We start from the raw sequence: 19,574 nt of genomic DNA on the forward strand, positions 1-19,574 counted from the left end.
CGTTAGTGAAGAGGCGGAGTAAAACCCTTTCTTCCATACATTTTTTTATTCAATTAAACTGTTTGTTGATGTCAACAATATATAATGACGCTGTAACATGCCACGACATTATAACTAATTATATTAGGCTATAATTACGTTTGTCATGCCATGAGCATAATAGCGTTCATTACAAAATGGTTAAATCTGATTTAAAATAACTGAAATTGACTCTACAAACAACCGTCATGTATGTGCAACCATTTGTAAAACGTGCTACAATAAAGGCAGGCAGCTGTAGATTATCAAGCCCTTTCTCTTTGTTCTCATTCAGCTCAGGTAAATCAGCGATTTGCTGATGCTCCCTTTTGTGCTCGTTCATTGTTCGTGTCCGCGAGCACGTTTCCAGGCAACATTTCTTGACGTAGGCAAATAAATGGGCTGCTAGTTTACCCATTTCAGATTGGTTTCAATCTTTGCAAAAATCAGGAAAAATTATACCTTGAAAAAGCTAGTAGTATGAGCCAGGTTCGAGAATCGAACACAAATTATTGGGGGAGACATCTCTCTGCTTCAGGCCCCTCCACCAACCAGACATCTTCTCTCTGCTTCAGGCACCTCCACCAACCAGACGTCTCCTCTCTGCTTCAGACACCTCCACCAACCAGATGTCCTCTCTCTCTGCTTCAGACACCTCCACCAACCAGACGTCTCCTCTCTGCTTCAGACACCTCCACCAACCAGACGTCTCCTCTCTGCTTCAGGCCCCTCCACCAACCGGACGCTTGATAGGCCGTCACTATTGGTTCTTTTACATTGTTGTGAAATACCTTTGACTGTAAAAGTTGAATAGCCTACTGCTCAGTGCATGTGCAGCTGTCAATCTTTTAGTCCATAATATCAAGCTTGGTAGTTTAAAAAATATCTGGCATTGTATTATCAGATATAGCCTAATACTATTTGGTTAACAAGTCAATTCACTTGAACAAGTAAATGTAAATTATGAAACTGCTACTGGGACCTTAGCTAGCTAGTAGATGCTGGTTTAGTTAAAAAGGGGATTCCAGAATGCAGCTCTTTATATGTCCTAAGTGTATTTCCTGTTATCTCTTGCCAATTGTCAAGTTACTGTCACTGGTGGGCCAGTGTAGTGTGTGTTCTCGTTCCTGACATAGAACACCGACCTCACAACAATTCCTCTTTGTGAGCCACTAGAGGGCACTGTTGACGTTAAATAAGATCTTTCTAAACTAAGTATCCAAAAAGCACATTTGTCAGTCTGTTCCCCGTTTAGCCAACACAAGATATCTCTTTATACAAAATAGCAAAGATTGTTGTTCAACAGACTTATTCTTACTTTGAGATAATATTCATACAGTGTCTAGAGTCAGCTTAGGGTGTTAGGGTGGTTTTTCCTATGTATTCACCACAGACAACACCAGCAGCCAACATTTAGCTTTATGATAGAACAATTAATGTTATCAAAGGTATGTAACAAGGCAATAAGGTATTGACTAGATTTTTTGTTTTTGAAATTTAAATAATCTCAAATCTTCTCAAATTTAGATCATTTCTGGTCCCTTGTTTTCCTGCTAATTATTTCTGTTATTTTCCCCCTGTGTTATTTGACTTTGAGACAGACTTTATTGTTGTATTAACATGTGTAAGTGGACTCCAGCTCCCCTGCTGCAGTGTTAACAATGACCCATTTGTCTGTGAAGGGAAACTTGTCCTGGAAAGATCATGTTCCCTATGACTGGGGATGCATGTTCCACAACGTGTTCACTCATGCTTTGTCATTTCTTTACACCTTTTGGCTACTGAGTCTTCAAAGCAGAATAATTTTAAAGAGATACCTTAAAATGTTTAGTAGTAATGTTTTGGGATTTGTAAACACACCTTTACGGTTGTGACTGTAGAGAAAATACATTCACTTAAGAAATTAACAGAAGATCATAGTGTATGTGAACAATGTTATCTTTCCAAGTGCATGCATCTGTGGCTTATACAGTATCTCTGAGGCTTGATTGCTTGAAATCGATGTGTGGTTATGCTGCAACTCGTTTTTCACAGTAAAAAACATACTTTTCTTCACCAGGAAACTCGATACACTAACCACATTTCAAAACTCTAAAATAATTAATTCCAACTGGGTCAGAGTACAGATGAACATCTGTGTCAAAAGGTTGTTTAAGAACACAGCAGACACTGTGAAATGAATACAGAGCTTTATTCTGAAATGTTCTTTGACAAAGTGTACCATTTAGATATAGTACCTTAAACATTTAGTGAATTTTAGTCATTGATTCATTAATTCAATTAAAATACAATTTGTTTTAGTATTAAAATATAAAACACAAATATACATGCATACAAAAAATTGCACTACATAAAATAGCATATCATTTTCTTTATTTTTTATAAACTGTATTTGTAAAAAAAAAAAGCAAAAAGAAGACAGAAACTTAAACAGTCTAGACCAACAATACTGTTTAATACCTCCATCAAGGCACTAACACTTTAGACTCAACATGCACAATTATTCATGTCCCCATTTCTCTACATCACACATCCATTCTATGCTATACGGCATCAGGCAAGATCTGGATAAATCTGCAGTAGTAGTAATGCAATATTCGTGAACAGTGGCTGTAGGTTTTAATGAGCTTTCCTCCAGGTGTGTGGTGGACTTCCCTGGTTGTCCCTGAGGAGCAGCAGGAGGGAGAGCCCACAGCAGTACACCAAGCTCTTCACTATCATCACAGTGTAAACCAGAGAGGCCAGGTTCACACTGCACATGGACTGCAACAGTTCTGGAAAGGAAACAAACCAACAATACCACACATTGACACTTACAGGATAATCATGACATTTCTCCTCAGGCAACATAAGGGACATACGGATTAATGTAATAGTGATCATATTGTTCATACCCTTTTAGTGAAATGTATTAAGAAACAAAAGCATATGAAATGTTATGGTAAAACATTATTCAATAAATAGTATTCTAACATGTTTTTATGTTTTATTAGCCATGCAATAAAACTCAATAACAGTCACATCAATCCCTCTGGGCATTATCATTAAGTGAAAAATATATTAAAATACAGACATACAAAAATAAATATGTATTGACTATTGATAAACTGTTTACACCGGAATAGTAAATGTGTCTTACCATCAGGGACGTGGACGGCAGGAGAGACGTGTGTATGATTCTGAGGTGGACAGGTTGGTGCAGAGGCAGCCGTGGTAAAAGAAGATTCCTCTGAGACAGATGTGCCAGAACATTATTATAATTCTGTGACAGATAGCTGTGCATATAGAAAGTAATTTCAAAATAAAGAAGTATAAATTAAGTTGGAACGGATAGATATTTTTAGGTAAACCTATTGTTTCTCCTATTGACTTTAGAGGCTTCAAAATAGGTACATAAATGGAATGAGGAGAAACCTTTTTTGTATACTTCGAAGTCTTCAACATCAACATCGCCCACTTCATGCTTTACAGTGCAGCGGTACTTTTTTGTTTCAGCCTCTCGGTTCTTGACAATGATCACACTAGTCACCCTCCTGTCCTCCCTCTGCTCCAGCTCTTCTCTCTCTGCTTCAGGCACCTCCACCAACCGTCCGTCTTCTCTCTCCATCTTCCATGAAAACCTCACCAAGTCTGGGAACATGTCACTGGCCTGGCACAGCAGGATGGTCCTCTTATTTGTTTGGGTCTTGGTCGCTTGATAGGCCATCACTTTTGGGAGTTTTACACGCGTGTCTGACGGTAAGATAAAAGAAGAAGGAAAAAGTATGCTACAATGTTCACAGGAATTATTATTGAGTATCCAGAAATTAAAATCTAGAGCAAATAATAAGTTCCCTAGATATTACCGGAGTCTTGAAAATCGATTTTTGAATAGAGCTAATCATTAAAAACAATAGGATGTGTCCCTTGCTGCACTCTAAATTGCATTACTCAATATAAATACTACCACAGTTTGTATATAAACACTAGCTGCATGCACGATCATTCAAAGTAACTTCATCAAAGGACATTCTGGGTAACATTCTGGGCTCTGGGAAACACTGTGACAATCAGAATGATTACAGATGTGATAGGCTGCACTCATGACGACAAGTATTTTACCTAATATGTCAATCCCTAAAATTACTTTATGAACAGAAGTATGGAGATAACAAAACAATTTATGTAGATATAATTTGAGAATATGGGAATTTAAGAATCACTGGTACAACAACTAAAGAACAGAATCAATTTGATATTTAAATGTTTACTTTGTTTTGTAACATGCAATGTATTACAAACATAAAAACATAGAAAACATATTCAATATAGCTAATTATAAAGTATAGTTTATAACTCAAATGCTTATATCTTACCAGTAACGTAAAGTCTAGTGCCAGGACCAAATATTGAGACACAATGAAATGCCCCATACCTATAAGTCTGTTGGATGGAGTAAGGGGTATAAGCATGGTTATTTATTATTTAAATGTTCTAAATATATTTTAATACAAAGGTATAAAATACCATGTCATACAAAGGTATAAAATACCATTTCATACAAAGGTATAAAATACCATTTCATACAAAGGTATACTTCAAACTTACATATTTCTACATTTATACTTAGAACTCAAAACATTGTTACACCACATAAGAAATAATAGGGTTTGGTGTGTCCTTGCTAAATGTATTCCACCTACCGTAAGTTTTTCATTCCTGCATTTAATGAGAAAAATGTTCTATATATCCTCTCTACACAGTCATGGCTGTCACTTCACCTGCAAGTGTTTCACTTCTCTATAATAGTGAGCCTGCCCTCCTCTATAATAGTCACTTTGACCTCCTGTATAATAGTGAGTCTGCCGTCCTGTATAATAGTGAGTCTGCCCTCCTGTATAATAGTGAGTCTGCCCTCCTGTATAATAGTGAGTCTGCCCTCCTGTATAATAGTGAGTCTACCCTCCTGTCTAATAGTGAGTCTGCCCTCCTGTATAATAGTGAGTCTGCCCTCCTGTATAATAGTGAGTCTGCCCTCCTGTATAATAGTGAGCCTGCCCTCCTGTATAATAGTGAGTCTGCCCTCCTGTATAATAGTGAGTCTGCCCTCCTGTATAATAGTGAGTCACATTTGAACTTCTCAGCAAGGGGGAGGCACTTGGCAGTGTTTTGTCATGTTACTACATGGTAGATTATGTATTTTCTTTTGTGTCATTATAAACCTCTCAACACTGGTTTGTGAAATGAATCCTCTAAATAAAACTTAAAATGTACACTGGATCAGAAATAAAATGTAAAATATATTTGTCAGGGTTAGTAAAAACAAAAGCATTTGGATCCAACCTGGAAATCTGCGTCAATGGTTTACAGGCATCTGAACTCCTCCAGCCAAAATATAAAGTAATGTTTCACAAATGGGATTTCCCAAAAAATGTGTCTCAATCAAACCCCATAGCCATGTGGGTTTGCTTTGGCCTTTCAAACAGTTTGGAATCTGTTGGAATTGGCACTGCCTTGCAGCCACCAAATTAAAAGCATTCTCTACAAAACTTACATTCCAATAGATCCCCCTTAACAGTATCTCCTTTCAAGACAGATATATTCTTTGGGGTATAAAAAGAAATATTGAAAAAAAGTTTAACATGAAACTGCCATAATAATTTTTGTAGTGTCATGAATACATAAATATAATACTGACAAATGCACAAACATTAATAAAATATGGTTCAAGCATTGTTAACTCTTGTGTAGTAACATTATGTTTACTCCCCTTGTCCTTAGGGTTAAGTATAAACCACTTTTACTAAAACACTCAGATAGAAGCTTCAAAAGCAGGTAAATTACATTTTAAATCAAAAATCTATTTAGCTTGAAGAAACAACCTGTCATTCATCATAAACTTTGTAAATATCTGGGTTTTCCCTCTTCACAGTGCAGACTGCATTTAATCTGATTGGACGTCACTTCTTTTTATTGCAACACTGATTTTTGCACCCATGGCTTCAGCATTGAGAGAACAGGAGGTACAGTCATCTGCAGCACCTTTATAGCCTCTGTATCAGAAATCAGTTGCATGCATAATGTCCATTTCTCATTGTGTGTTTCTGTCTTTGTAGGTTTTATGGTGTGTACAATATCTGACAGACAATGCCAATGTAACCTCTGTACCCTGGTGGTGTACAGCTTTCATGGAAAAATGAACAGAGGTGAGGTTGTATGAATGAGGCTTCTGCACCAAGTGAGTTTCACTTATTTTTGTACAAATAGGGTGACTTGTCCTCACTGTGGGACCTCCCCGTTCAGATGCCACAGTAGTAGGTGGCAGGATGAACAGTTTAACAGACTGATCTTTAACTGACATTGGCCTCTTTCCAAGACAACAGAGCAGTCTGCCTTTAGAGGATGAGGGGTTTCTGAACTGACACCTCCACTTGAAGAGACATGAAGAATCCAGATCAAAGGTTCTCCATGTTTTGATCCCAGTGAGTACAGACACCCTGCTCATTGTTGCTGCAGCTGAAGGAAGCACTCTGTCCCTCTCTCCTGGTCCATGACACCTGCTCCTGTGTTGCCATGGCTGCACTGAAACATCAAATGTTTTTTTTTTTTTTAAGCACATACACATATGAATATGTTTTGATTACTTACCGAAACAAAGGACATGGACCAAAGTAGTAAAGATTACTTTCATGTATCCGCTATTTAACTGTCCACTTTTGGAGAGATGCAGAGAGAGATGAAGATGTGAGAGTTGTCTGGTTTGTAACAGTTCATAAAGCCTCACGTTGATTGTAGGTGGTGAACTGTAGGGCGGAGACGCTTCGTGTTGGTCCCCGGCTTTGGAAACACAATTCAATTCCGGGTAGATGTTCAGGGAGATAATTGACTCGTTAATATCTGACTCCAATTTTAGAAATGTGCACAAGTGCGTTACCTGTAACGTTGAGCGCTAAACAGTTAATGACATGAAACTCTGGCTTCGGTAAAAATTGTCTGTTTGATCAAAGCATCGACCCTAATGTATGCATGTTCGCTAATCAGTCGTTTATCTCTCCATTGATATGGATTTAACCACCGACCTAGTATGTAAACTGACCACTCAGAGGCTTCGGTAAATTCCTTCGGAGCGTGGAGATCCACTGTAAGTGACTCAGAGGCCTTAAGTTGAAACCTTCTCCAGAAGTCTATGTTTATAATCAATATATAGCCTTATCAACCAGATGAGATCAATGTTTTCACCGCCGTATCGTGATAGATAAGTTTCAAAGAGAACAAGTAACATTTAATGCAAAATAATAGTTTGTTATCTAAATAGTAAGATAATCAATACAATGATAATGAAATATCATCAAATACAAAACATACCTTCAGAGCAATGGTTAACAAAGGTATTCACAATGAAGACTAGGCGCCTAACGCACCGGAGCTGTATCGTAAACAGAACTCAGTGATTGGTAAAACTTCTTCCTATATACACCCAAACCTGACTAAAATGGGGACATAGGTCATATGACTGAAAAGTTGTTGAATGCAGAAAAATTCAAATGGGATCATTAATCAAGGCTGCAGTAGACCAAGTGGTGCCCTTGCAAGACAAAGGAATATATATTAACATGTTGGTCTGCTGCAAGCACAAACTCTGTAAACCCTGTACATGTATATGTTACAGTATTACAATTATTACTAGAATGTAATACATAAAATAAGAAAAAAAAGCATATCAAACACAACATTAAAAGCTGTTCAGAACGATATTTACAAGAACAAAACTTTTAATGATAATTTCAGAGTCTTCCTCTGTCCACCTTCCTCTTCAACTGTTGACATCACCTCTCCACAGGTGTGTCATCAAGGTGTGATTGTCATTTTAACATTCATGCAAATCAATGACTGTCCCAGACGAGTTTCTGGGTGACCAGTGACAAAGGGGCTGCAAAAACAGCCCTACATAATCATGTTACACATGTACCATTGCTCTAGTTGTCTATTGGTCAAGTTTTGCATACAGGCTCTGGGTGGGATTTCAGGTGGCAGAACTTTGTACATCATTCAGCCTTTAAAGTCTGCGCCGCTTGGTGCAAGTAGTGAAGAACAAATATGAGGTCACACTGCACTTCAAGAGGTGTGTCTGTATATCACAGGTCTTAGAAATCTTACAATCATCGCTGAGGTTGTGTCCTGTCTTGCTATTACAATCAGCAGACAGGCTTCACTCACCAGTGCCTTCCTGGTACCGATCAGCAGACAGGCTTCACTCACCAGTGCCTTCCTGGTACCAACCAGCAGACAGACTTCATTTACCAGTGCCTTCCTGGTACCAACCAGCAGACAGACTTCACTCAGTGCTTCACAGACTGAGACACGCTGGCCTTCTTTCTGGGTCTGTGTTATCTGCTGCTCCATTGTCTTTAGTTATCTGCTGCTCCATTGTCTTCAGTTATCTGCTGCTCCATTGTCTTCAGTTATCTGCTGCTCCATTGTCTTCAGTTATCTGCTGCTCCATTGTCTTCAGTTATCTGCTGCTCCATTGTCTTCAGTTATCTGCTGCTCCATTGTCTTCAGTTATCTGCTTCTCCATTGTCTTCAGTTATCTGCTGCTCCATTGTCTTCAGTTATCTGCTGCTCCATTGTTTGCAGTTCCACACACACTGAAACATCAGTTCAATGTGAACATCAAATTCAAACTGTTCATGTTTGCATGAATATATCACACGCTGCTGGCATTATGATGGGCACTAAATACATCCTTGTAAAACAGTGTACAGAACAAACCCAGAACTGCATGAGTTGTAATGTGAACTGTGTTGGACGGTACTGCACTGGCCCAGACGTGTAACAACTCCCCTGCCCTCTCAGAACATGTTATTTCATTTGCAAGAGGGTGTAGTTCTTTATTCAATGTTGATAATGAGAGTAAAAGGTTCTTCCAATATTGAATGATTGAATACTGCCTGTGCAGCTTTCAGTCTTTCAGTCCATAATATCAGGCTTGTGGTTCAGAAAACATCTGGCAATGTATTAAAATATGTCATATATGGTTAACAAGTCAATTCACCTGAACAAAGAAATTTAAATTATGAAACTGCGACTGTGCCCTTAGATAGCTAACTAGTATATGCTGGTTTACTTTAAATAGGGAGACTACTATGTGATTTTAGGTGAGATGTGTTTTTTGAGCTGTTAATTTAACCTCATGTCCCTCTCTCCCTCTCTCCTGGTCCATGACTTCAGGTCCTGGAACAACTGTTATCCAGCCTCTGCTCTTGTTCAGAAAATGTTTTCAACAATTTCACTTGTTTATGATTCAAGATGAACTTTATTGTGTTCAATTTTGCTTTGACTTTCACCCATAATGCTTTAAAAAACATTATTCAGACTAGTGAACAAAAACATTCATGGATGTTCTTAAAAGCACTATTTACAAACAGAAAACAAAAATCAATTTGAGAAGATGTGTATCAATCCCTTCAATACAGGCAAAGATCCCCCTGTATCCAACCTGGCCTTTGATCATTCCTCATCCTCTGGTATTTACATTGGGTATTGAAAAAGGGACAACATATTTGTTTAATCTATGTGATCTACAACAGCTGCTGGTCCTCAGCATGTAGAACATGGGATGGGTCAGTGATGATCTCCTGGGCTTTCCTCAGGTCTGTTCTTATAATAATGCCTGTTCTTAATAGTAGCAGTTCAGACTACAAGGAGGATCAAACTGTTGGTATTTTGATACACGATTCTGCTTTGTCCTTTATTTAAACCAGAAATTGATTTTCAGTTGGAGCAGAACTGTGAAGCTAACAGTCTGGCTGATTTCTACCAACTCCTCAACCTGTCTCACTATGTCACTTCCTGTTGCAATGTTTTATTGTCTGTCTATGAAGCCCAGACAGTTTTTGAACTGAGCATCAGAGACAGTCGTCACTGTGGTTCCCAACACCACTCTTCCAGCAGGCACAGTAGTAGGTGGCAGAGTGGGACAGTTTAACTGACTTTATCTCCAAATCATAGTTGTTGTCCCTTCTCAAGGCTGAGAAGTCATCTTTTTGAGAATGACCGTATGGTGAATAAATGTCTCCATTATCTTCATCAATACGTAAAATTATAACAAAAGGCTCCCCTGCTCTTTCCTGGTACCAGTAGACATAAGAACCAGAACACTGCCCAGTGCCTCTGCAGCTGAAGAAGACACTCTCGCCCTCTCTCCTGGTCCAAGACGTCTGGTCCTGGACCAGTTGGTCTCCAGCTGCTGCTGTTGTACAGAGAAGAAATCTAACTTTATCTTGCGATCACAGATGTCTATGTCACATTTACAGTGCATGTGGAAAACTCACCTGAAAACAGGACAGACGTAAAAGCACTGAAAACAAGGAACATGTCTACACCATTAAACTGTCCACTGTTGTAACTGAAGTTGTTAAGGTCTTTGTTCAGTGTGGGCAGAGAGATTAAGATGTAATGGGGCATGTGGTTTCAGATAGTTCATCTAACCTCATGTCACGTGACCACCATGCTTTAGTCCTCTATTGGTTGAGATCATTGTCTAGCATGACCTTTAACTTGTGTAAAAGAGATAGACTGTACACATGGACTCCCAAACAATCCGTAGTTAAATGGAACTGTGGTTGGAGTGACCTCTGTAATGCATATGATGAATCACCTGTCAATCTAACTGTGGTTGAACAGTCTCACTGTGTTTCCAGTAAACAACATCAGAGCCTTCATTAGAAAACCATGAACATGTTCACCACATTCCTACTGTGCAGCTGTGTACCATCAAACTCATATCAATGTGCCTGTGAAAGGACAATTATAAAACATTCAAGCTGTATGATTATACAGTATAATATCCATTACATATCTTGGTAATAATAATACAATTACAAATAATTGAATTAATTGAAAATATATTTTAAAAAAATAAGCACTGGCTGCAAACACATTGACATTATGCAGATATATCAGCCGTACATTCATACAGTAAAAAGCCTTTCGATATTCATCCCAAAGAAGCTTTATCGGGTTGAGGACAGTCAGGAATGCTGAACTAATGATAACAAGTAAATCACTAGCTTCATGCAGGTCCATATTAAGATAATGTATTTAGTGTTTATTTGTCCTCAAGAAGGTGGTCTTGCACACACTTACACTCCCCTATGTAGGTATTGGAAATGTTTCTGCTGCACACTAAAGAAACATGAAAACATGAATAAAACATGATCATGGAGCAGAAGTTAAGAATTTGACCTTTTATTTGTGTCTGTTTCAATATGTATGTGCTTTATAAACTTGTAATAACAATACTTTGTGTTTCATCTTCCTATTTTAAGCAAACAAAAGTGTTTGGACACTTTAATTTAGATACGTTTAATACTATAATGTTGTTGTTCTTTTAGGTAGTTTGTATTTATTTTATTTCACCTTGTGACATTACTTGAAAGGGCGGCAGCTACAGCGCCTTTCAAAATGCAATTTATACTATTTATAATTTTTTTATAAAAAAGTGTAACATGTTTAGATATAAAAAGCTATGAAAAGTTGAAATGTTGATTATAAACTTCTGGGACAGATACATACAATGTGTGTGGGGAAAAACACTGATATGTACAATGAATATGAATTCAATTAAACTGATTGCAATGCCTTACCATGTTTCAGTCAACAACATCTCAGAATTTACTTCCCAAAAAATATTATTAGAATTATTTGTAACAATAATCTTGCTGTAATCTAATTGTTATATTTTCACAAATTAAGAATATTAAGTATAATGTCTGTACAGTGAAAACATGATAGGATAAGCAAGACAACTACAATTTAAACAAAACAAAAAATACAAATAGAACCTCAACCATAAAACAATGACTGGACAGGCAGGGACATAATTATGAAGAAAAATAAAATTTTACAAACATTGTCTTCAAAGGTAATCACCAGAACTGCATGTGTTATCTGTGATTCGTCCACAAGATGGTAATATTGTACAGTGTTTTTGACGTTTATATGAAGTATGATGTACACGTTTACACTTCCAAGAAAGAGCTTTACAAAAGTGCAAAGGTCAAGGATCATGAACGAGATAGCCCCAAAACATTGCGGGTAGCCAAAACATGATCATACATTGTGAAAAGCAAATACGTGCCATTGCCAATAGGAAGAAAAATAAGAGCATGTAGTTAAATTCATTACAAATTAAACAACATGAACCTCAAAAGTGCAAAAGTGTACATGTAGGAAAGCAAGCATCAATAATATAATTTACAGCTAATTGTTAATGGTTTATTCACTACAATGAATAGCAACTACTATTAATTTATATGTTGCAATGATTTTATGGTAAGAACATGCAGTTGATTTGCCCTCTTAAGCTGTAATCAATATTCTTGATGCAGTGTCCACGTGCATTAGGCCATTGAAGTCAACATTATAATCCAGATTAATCTGTTTTAGAGAGATATTATTTGCAAGTATACATATAAACTGATAACATATTTAAGTTAAATACATGAATTATTATTCATAACTATGTAATGATAAAGTGCTGTTTAAGCTTCCTTGGGAATGCAAAGAAGTCACTTTTTTGTTATAGCTTTCAAACACTATTGGCCAAAAGTTACGGATTTATGGAAAATGTATTAACAGTCATGTTTCTAAATGTGTATTCATAAGGAGAGATGATTTAGAATACACTTTGTGATGTGAATGATGGGTAGTTTTCAAAAGGTGTCACAGTTTGATTTGAAAAACTAGCACCATCATCATCATCATCATCATCATCCTCATAGCCTAATCATCATCCTTTGAAACTCATCTGTACGATAAATGATCTTTTGATCAAACTGTGGTTAAACGGCCTCACTGTGTTTCCTGTAAGTAACTTGTCAGCGTTTATTAGAAACCATAAACACTTTCACCACATCTTCCGTCTTTATGGTTTCAAACAACAGTGTGAGCAGCACCTGTGTTTCATCTGACTAATGTGTACCAGAGAGAAACACATTTAAATCAATCATGAGATTATAATGAGATTAAAGATTTGAAATTATTGTGCCTGTTTTATTTTAGATTGAATTTTGTAAATTCCAAAGCCTTTACAACACTGCAAAAACTGACAGGTCTCATAGATCAGTGGTTCTCAATATTGGTCCTCGGGACCCCCTGCCCTGCATGTTTTAGACGTTTCCCTCTTCAAACACACCTGATTCAAAATAACGGGTCATTATCGGACCATTTATTTGAATCAGGTGTATTGAAGCAGGGAAATATCTAAAACATGCAGGGCAGGGGGTCCCGAGGACCAGGATTGAGAACCAATGTCATAGATAATAAATCTGTTAGGCTACAATGCATTTTTGTTCAACTGGATATGCATCGGTGTCTACTGAGGCCTGATGTATATTTTACTGTGAGCCATGAACATGGAATTTATTTTCTTTGACGGAAACAGGCCTTTATTTGTCAAATGTATCTTAACTATTTATCTGATGGCCGTTGAATTGTTGAAAATTTAAGCTTTAAATTTAAATTGTATTTTGAAATTTTATGACATGATTTGATGACGTTTTCGAAATTCTTTACTTCTAATGATAGCTATAGTTCAACAACTAAGAAAACAAACAGCCTATATGCAAAAGTGCAATTTCCAAAGCATTTTTAGAATAGTTAAGATTCTAAATGTACTGTATATAATTTGCAACAATGTGTCGTGTAGAGAACACAGCCTGTCATGTCACTGCAATAGCTTATTAGACGTGGCTTCCTGGAAACATGGTGAGGCAGTTCAACCACAGTTTGACTGACAGATCATTTGTATGCATTTTCATGTTGCATTGTCAATCTCAGTGACTTATCTTTGTTTAAACACAAGCACGTTTATCGGTGTAAATAAAACATGCTTTAGCTTAGTAGTGTTTGACACAAAAATAGTGCCTATATAATGATAATAACAAATCTGTTGATCAAGATGCGGTTAAACTGCCTCAGAATGTTTCAGTCGGAAACATCTTACCCTTAATTAGAAAACCCTAAACTCGTCCACCACATCTTTATACTGTGCACCTGCATCCCATCAAATCAATATACCATGGTAAAGGAAACTAATAAAAGTTTAAGTTTTTGGATCATGACACCTTCATATAAAGAGGTTATGATTTTTTTGTTTAATTAATTACAAGATCATTTGATAATATTTTTGGTCATAATAATGCCTTCCTAATCCGAGTACCTGTCTGTAGAAAAAAAAAAAAAAAAAAAATTATATATATATATATATATATATATATAGAATATGTAGTAGCATCACTTAATAATATTGGATTGCTGTGAAGGTGTACAATAAAATGTCTAAATAGGCTTATTTAAAATGTATGGACTATATATAACATCAAACAAGTGTTGACTTTCAAAGACAGTTTTTCGACAAATCACAATAAGACTGTTTTGAACATCTAGTGGCATTACCCAGAATGTCACAAGCCTTTGTTTAACATGTTGTCGTGTTGTAACATTTTCTGTATTGTAAAATATTATATTTTGATATTCTTTCATTTGTAAACAGCTGTTTGAAGATAATTAAATTAGGTAACACCTGTTGCTCAGGCATGTTAATTAAAAAGAGCTAAATTAACTGTATACTTTTGAACTATTATAAAGTATTAGAACATGTTCAGGAAATACAAAGAAAACGTGTCATATAAGTACTCAAGCAGTCTTACATTTCATGATGAATTTATTATTCCCATGGATATGTATTGTCGGGGTCTTGTTCACGAGTGAGGGAAGAATGGAGCGCGAGGTCGACAGGCGGATCGGTGCGGCGTCCGCAGTGATGCGGGCTCTGCATCGGTCCGTCGTGGTGAAGAAGGAGCTGAGTCGAAAGGCGAAGCTCTCTATTTACCAGTCGATCTACGTTCCTACCCTCACCTATGGTCACGAACTATGGGTAGTGACCGAAAGAACGAGATCGCGAATACAAGCGGCCGAAATGAGCTTTCTCCGCAGGGTGTCCGGGCTCTCCCTTAGAGATAGGGTGAGAAGCTCGGTCATCCGGGAGGGGCTCAGAGTAGAACCGCTGCTCCTCCGCGTCGAGAGGAGCCAGCTGAGGTGGCTCGGGCATCTGATTAGGATGCCTCCTGGACGCCTCCCTGGTGAGGTGTTCCGGGCACGTCCCACTGGGAAGAGGCCCCGGGGAAGACCCAGGACACGCTGGAGGGACTATGTCACTCGGCTGGCCTGGGAACGCCTCGGGGTCCCCCAGGAAGAGGTGGTGGAAGTGGCCGGGGAGAGGGAAGCCTGGGCCTCCCTGCTTAGGTCGTTGCCCCCGCGACCCGATCCCCGGACAAGCGGAAGATGACGAGACGAGACGAGAGACGGATATGTATTGTACAAAAACATTATAATAAATAAATAACTAAAATAAGAAAGCGGCATGGATAGGGACGTCTGCAGTGTCTCTTTACCATTCTTCTGAGCGGGATCGAACAGCCAGCAGACAGATACTTCATGGTCTGTACTGTCTCTTTACTATTGCTGCTGAGCCGGCTCTACAAGTCAGTAGCATCTCCACCAGCTCGTTACCTCTGCTGCATAACTAACTTTGCAACTCAGCAACATCTCCACTAGCTATTTAGATCTGCTGCATAACTAACTTTACAAGCCAGTAACATCTCCACTAGCTCTTTACCTCTGCTGCATAACTAGCAATACAAGTCAGTAGCATCTCTACTAGCTCTTTACCTCTGCTACATAACTAGTAATACAGGTCAGTAGCATCTCTACTACTACTTTTTTTTAACTCAGGTAATAAGGCAGGTAAGTATACAAGTTTTGTAATGTATATACTCTTAATGCACATATATTCACAGACTAATCATTGTAAAATGTTGTATTTAATTTATTGTTGTATTTATTGTACATGTCAAGAGAAAAAAAATACATGAAATATTTGTGACAAACAGGATTAGAAAGTCTCTTGGAAGTCATATCAAGTGATCATGTCTCCAGGTGTGGGGTGGACTGATCATGTCTCCAGGTGTGTGGTGGACTGATCATGTCTCTAGGTGTGGGGTGGACTGATCATGTCTCTAGGTGTGTGGTGGACTGATCATGTCTCCAGGTGTGGGGTGGACTGATCATGTCTCCAGGTGTGTGGTGGACTGATCATGTCTCCAGGTGTGGGGTGGACTGATCATGTCTCCAGGTGTGTGGTGGACTGATCATGTCTCCAGGTGTGTGGTGGACTGATCATGTCTCTAGGTGTGGGGTGGACTGATCATGTCTCTAGGTGTGTGGTGGACTGATCGTTTAGATATAGAACCTTAAAGATTTACAGAATGTTCATCTGTTGATGGATATGTCATTAATTCAATTCAAATAGTATTTGTTTTGGTATTAAAATATAAATGACAAATACACATGCATACAAAAAATACATAACTACTACATAAAATGGCACTACATAAAATGGCCCATAAAACATCTATTTTATAAACTGTATTTGTAAAAAAAAGTCACTCGATATCTCCAGATTCTGCTGTAATCTGCAGTAGTAGTAATGCAACATTCCTGAACAGTGGCTGTAGGTTTTAATGAGCTTTTCTCCAGGTGTGTGGTGGACTTCCCTGGTTGTCCCTGAGGAGCAGCAGGAGGGAGAGCCCACAGCAGTACACCAAGCTCTTCACTATCATCACAGTGTAAACCAGAGAGGCCAGGTTCACACTGCACATGGACTGCAACAGTTCTGGAAAGGAAACAAACCAACAATACCACACATTGACACAGACAGATCATGATATTTCTCCTGAGGCAACATAAGGGACGTACAGATTAATGTAAGAGTGATCATATTGTTCATACCCTTTTAGTAAAATGTATTAAGAAACAAAAGCACATGTAATGTGGTATTCTAACATGTTTTTTTTCTTTTCTACCAGCCATGAAATAAAAGTAAATAACAGTTACATCAATCCTTCTGGGCATTATAATTATGTGAGAAATATATGAAAATACGTATTGACGATTAATAAACAGTTTACAACAGTGTTGTAAATGTGTCTTACCATCAGGGACGTGGACGGCAGGAGAGACCTGTGTATGATTCTGAGGTGGACAGGTTGGTGCAGAGGCAGCCGTGGTAAAAGAAGATTCCTCTGAGACAGATGTGCCAGAACATTATTATAATTCTGTGACAGATAGCTGTGCTAGATAGAAAGTAATTTGAGAACAAAGAAATATACATCTAATTGGAAAGGATGAATATTTTTAGGTGAGCCTATTCTTTGTCCTATTAACTTTAGAGACTTCAAAATAAGTACATAAATGGAATGAAGAGATACCTTTTTTGTGTCTTTTTGGAATGTCTTCAACATCGCCCACTTCATGCTTTACGGTACAGCGGTACTTTTTAGTTTCAGCCTCTTGGTTCTTGATGATGATCACACTAGTCACTGTCCCGTCCTCCCTCTGCTCCAGCTCTTCTCTCTCTGCTTCAGGCACCTCCACCAACCGGCCGTCTTCTCTCTCCATCTTCCATGAAAACCTCACCAAGTCTGGGAACATGTCACTGGCCTGACACAGCAGGATGGTCCTTCCATTGTGTTGATGTGTAAATGCTGGGTAGACGGTCACTTTCGGTGTTTTGACTTCATTATCTAATAAATAAATACAATTGTGGGGGTAAAACTTTTCCTTAGGAATTGATGAAATTTAATTTTAAAAACCATTTGATTTTATACTGCATTTGGTACATTCTCAAAACATCTGGACAATTTATTATGACAAACAGGTCAATCCTGAACTTTCAGTTATGGTAGTTGAAATAGTTACCTATATGCCAGTCGCTAAAGTTATGATAATGTCATACTGAACAAATACATGTAATTGTTATTTATTAATTCATGCAACAACCATAATATACTCAAGGGTATGTGTCATGATTGAAACTATTGTAGTTGAGAGAAAGAAAACATGCGTTAAAACAGAAATGAGATCTTACCTGACACAATGAGTCTTGTACCTGAGCCAAATACCATCACCTCCTTCTCCACAGTGACATACATGATGTCAAAAAGTCTGCATGGCAAGCTTGGTTGTACCTGCTGAAGTGGCCTAATAGGGTCCAAGGATGAAGGGGTGGATGAAGAAAGAGGGTTGGGTGTGGACCAATCAGGCTCTGCCTGGAATGACCACAAGCAACAGAAAAGTTACAAATGAAGCTTATTCACAGTCAGGAGGAGGTAGAAGCATTCTCTGTGAAGACAGATCCAGAACATACAATCAAGCCTGAACAAGGAGCCGCTATGAAATACAATCCTCCATTTACTTTGGTTCTCACAGCTCCTCTTCATCCCCGATGTTATGGCCCATTATAGGAAGACTGCATGAACCACCCTGCTACTGTATGTGTGAAATAGTCAGGTAACTTAATGAGATTGTTCCACTCCTGTTCAGTTTGTAGGTCTTAGCACCCACCAAGCTGGTAAGGTCCATCATTAATATCCAGCCAGGCAGAGGATGCACTGAACAGTCTGATAGCACATGGTGTGGTAAGAAAGACCTCTGCAATCATTGAAACACCATCATTTCTCCCCAGTAACAAAGTGGGGTAATGTGTGACGTGTCATCTCATTAATACTGCTTCAGTCCTCATATTCCCCTTCCAGGGATTGACCTCGGGTCCTCTCATTCACACACAACAACAACCTTTCAGAAATACTGCTTTAGCCAGTTACGGTACCAACAAGCTAGATATTTGTGACACTCACAGTGAATTGTAATTCCACAGAATTCCATTTCAATTGGTTGGTTCTCACCAAACCGTGCAACATGCAAAATGTCAATGAATTTTGGTAGTCCCATTTCCACCATGCTTACCATTCCTGTAAAGCTAACCATAGGACTTCCCCCACTGATAATCAAATAATTCTGCTGCTTGAAAGGTTCATCCCTACTGCATTTCCCAAACATCTGGCAGCAGTAGCAAAGTGCCTGTAAAGAGAGTTATTGTCACAGGTTGTGCAATGTGGTCTGCACTGTGATAATCCGAGTAGGCACAGTAGTAGGTAGCAGAGTCGGTTATATTTAAATTAACAATCTTTAGAAGGTAGTTATTTCCTGTTTTGTCTACTGAGACCTGGTCAAATCCAGGCTCAGTGATCCAATTTGTATTCTTTTTTTGCATTTCCGGTGTTCTCAGATGTTTGGTTGCAATAATCGCGACCCTTTTTAAAGGCTCTCCGTCTTTCTGACTGTACCACTGCACGTAGCTCGAAGGAACATTTGGAGATTCACAATCAATGAGAACCATTTTGTTGGGAGTTTTTATCATGAGGGCCTTCTGCTTCAGCTCTGAAGCTTCTGATGCTACAGGTTTGCACAAAAGAAGCAGTAAGATATTGTAAAAACCATTGAAACTGTCCAGAAGTCATGCAACTACATTTCAGCAATAACAGCTAATACTATATTCATCTTACCAGTGCACCATATAGTCCAATAGCACCAATGTGAAATTTGATTATAAAAACCCATTATTCTGTACAGTTGTGTTTCCTCAACATAGATTCTCCATTGACAAAGCGTAC

General features: G+C 38.2%; 2 protein-coding genes across 2 annotated transcripts; both read right to left on the bottom strand.

Annotated features, from left to right (window-relative positions):
- Positions 1-2,631: 2,631 nt before the first annotated feature.
- LOC146267654 (uncharacterized) lies at positions 2,632-4,714 on the bottom strand. Its single transcript, XM_084709311.1, has 5 exons — positions 4,701-4,714; positions 4,374-4,432; positions 3,433-3,750; positions 3,158-3,247; positions 2,632-2,792 (listed from the first exon to the last, which is right to left on the bottom strand). Exons 1-5 carry the CDS (start codon positions 4,712-4,714, stop codon positions 2,638-2,640), a joined length of 636 nt encoding a protein of 211 aa, XP_084565437.1. The 3' UTR covers positions 2,632-2,637.
- An 11,174-nt stretch (positions 4,715-15,888) lies between these two features.
- LOC146267655 (uncharacterized) lies at positions 15,889-18,270 on the bottom strand. The gene is made up of 4 exons (XM_084710151.1): positions 17,990-18,270; positions 17,331-17,645; positions 17,055-17,144; positions 15,889-16,735 (listed from the first exon to the last, which is right to left on the bottom strand). Exons 1-4 carry the CDS (start codon positions 18,051-18,053, stop codon positions 16,581-16,583), a joined length of 624 nt encoding a protein of 207 aa, XP_084566277.1. The 5' UTR covers positions 18,054-18,270; the 3' UTR covers positions 15,889-16,580.
- Between the last annotated feature and the right edge of the window lie 1,304 nt (positions 18,271-19,574).

Source organism: Hypomesus nipponensis, chromosome 11 (assembly GCF_054491055.1).
Source record: "Hypomesus nipponensis isolate SF chromosome 11, ASM5449105v1, whole genome shotgun sequence".
In the NCBI taxonomy this organism is placed as follows: domain Eukaryota; kingdom Metazoa; phylum Chordata; class Actinopteri; order Osmeriformes; family Osmeridae; genus Hypomesus; species Hypomesus nipponensis.

Excerpts from the sequence above, each read along its gene's own strand:
- LOC146267655 (XM_084710151.1), bottom strand. The coding sequence starts at position 18,053 with ATGTATGTCACTGTGGAGAAGGAGGTGATGGTATTTGGCTCAGGTACA. Across the intron at positions 17,145-17,330 it reads TCCAAAAAGACACAAAAAAG|AGGAATCTTCTTTTACCACG; the intron begins GTATCTCTTCAT and ends CATCTGTCTCAG. Across the intron at positions 16,736-17,054 it reads TGCCGTCCACGTCCCTGATG|AACTGTTGCAGTCCATGTGC; the intron begins GTAAGACACATT and ends TTTCCTTTCCAG.
- LOC146267654 (XM_084709311.1), bottom strand. Across the intron at positions 3,248-3,432 it reads CTTCGAAGTATACAAAAAAG|AGGAATCTTCTTTTACCACG; the intron begins GTTTCTCCTCAT and ends CATCTGTCTCAG. Across the intron at positions 2,793-3,157 it reads TGCCGTCCACGTCCCTGATG|AACTGTTGCAGTCCATGTGC; the intron begins GTAAGACACATT and ends TTTCCTTTCCAG.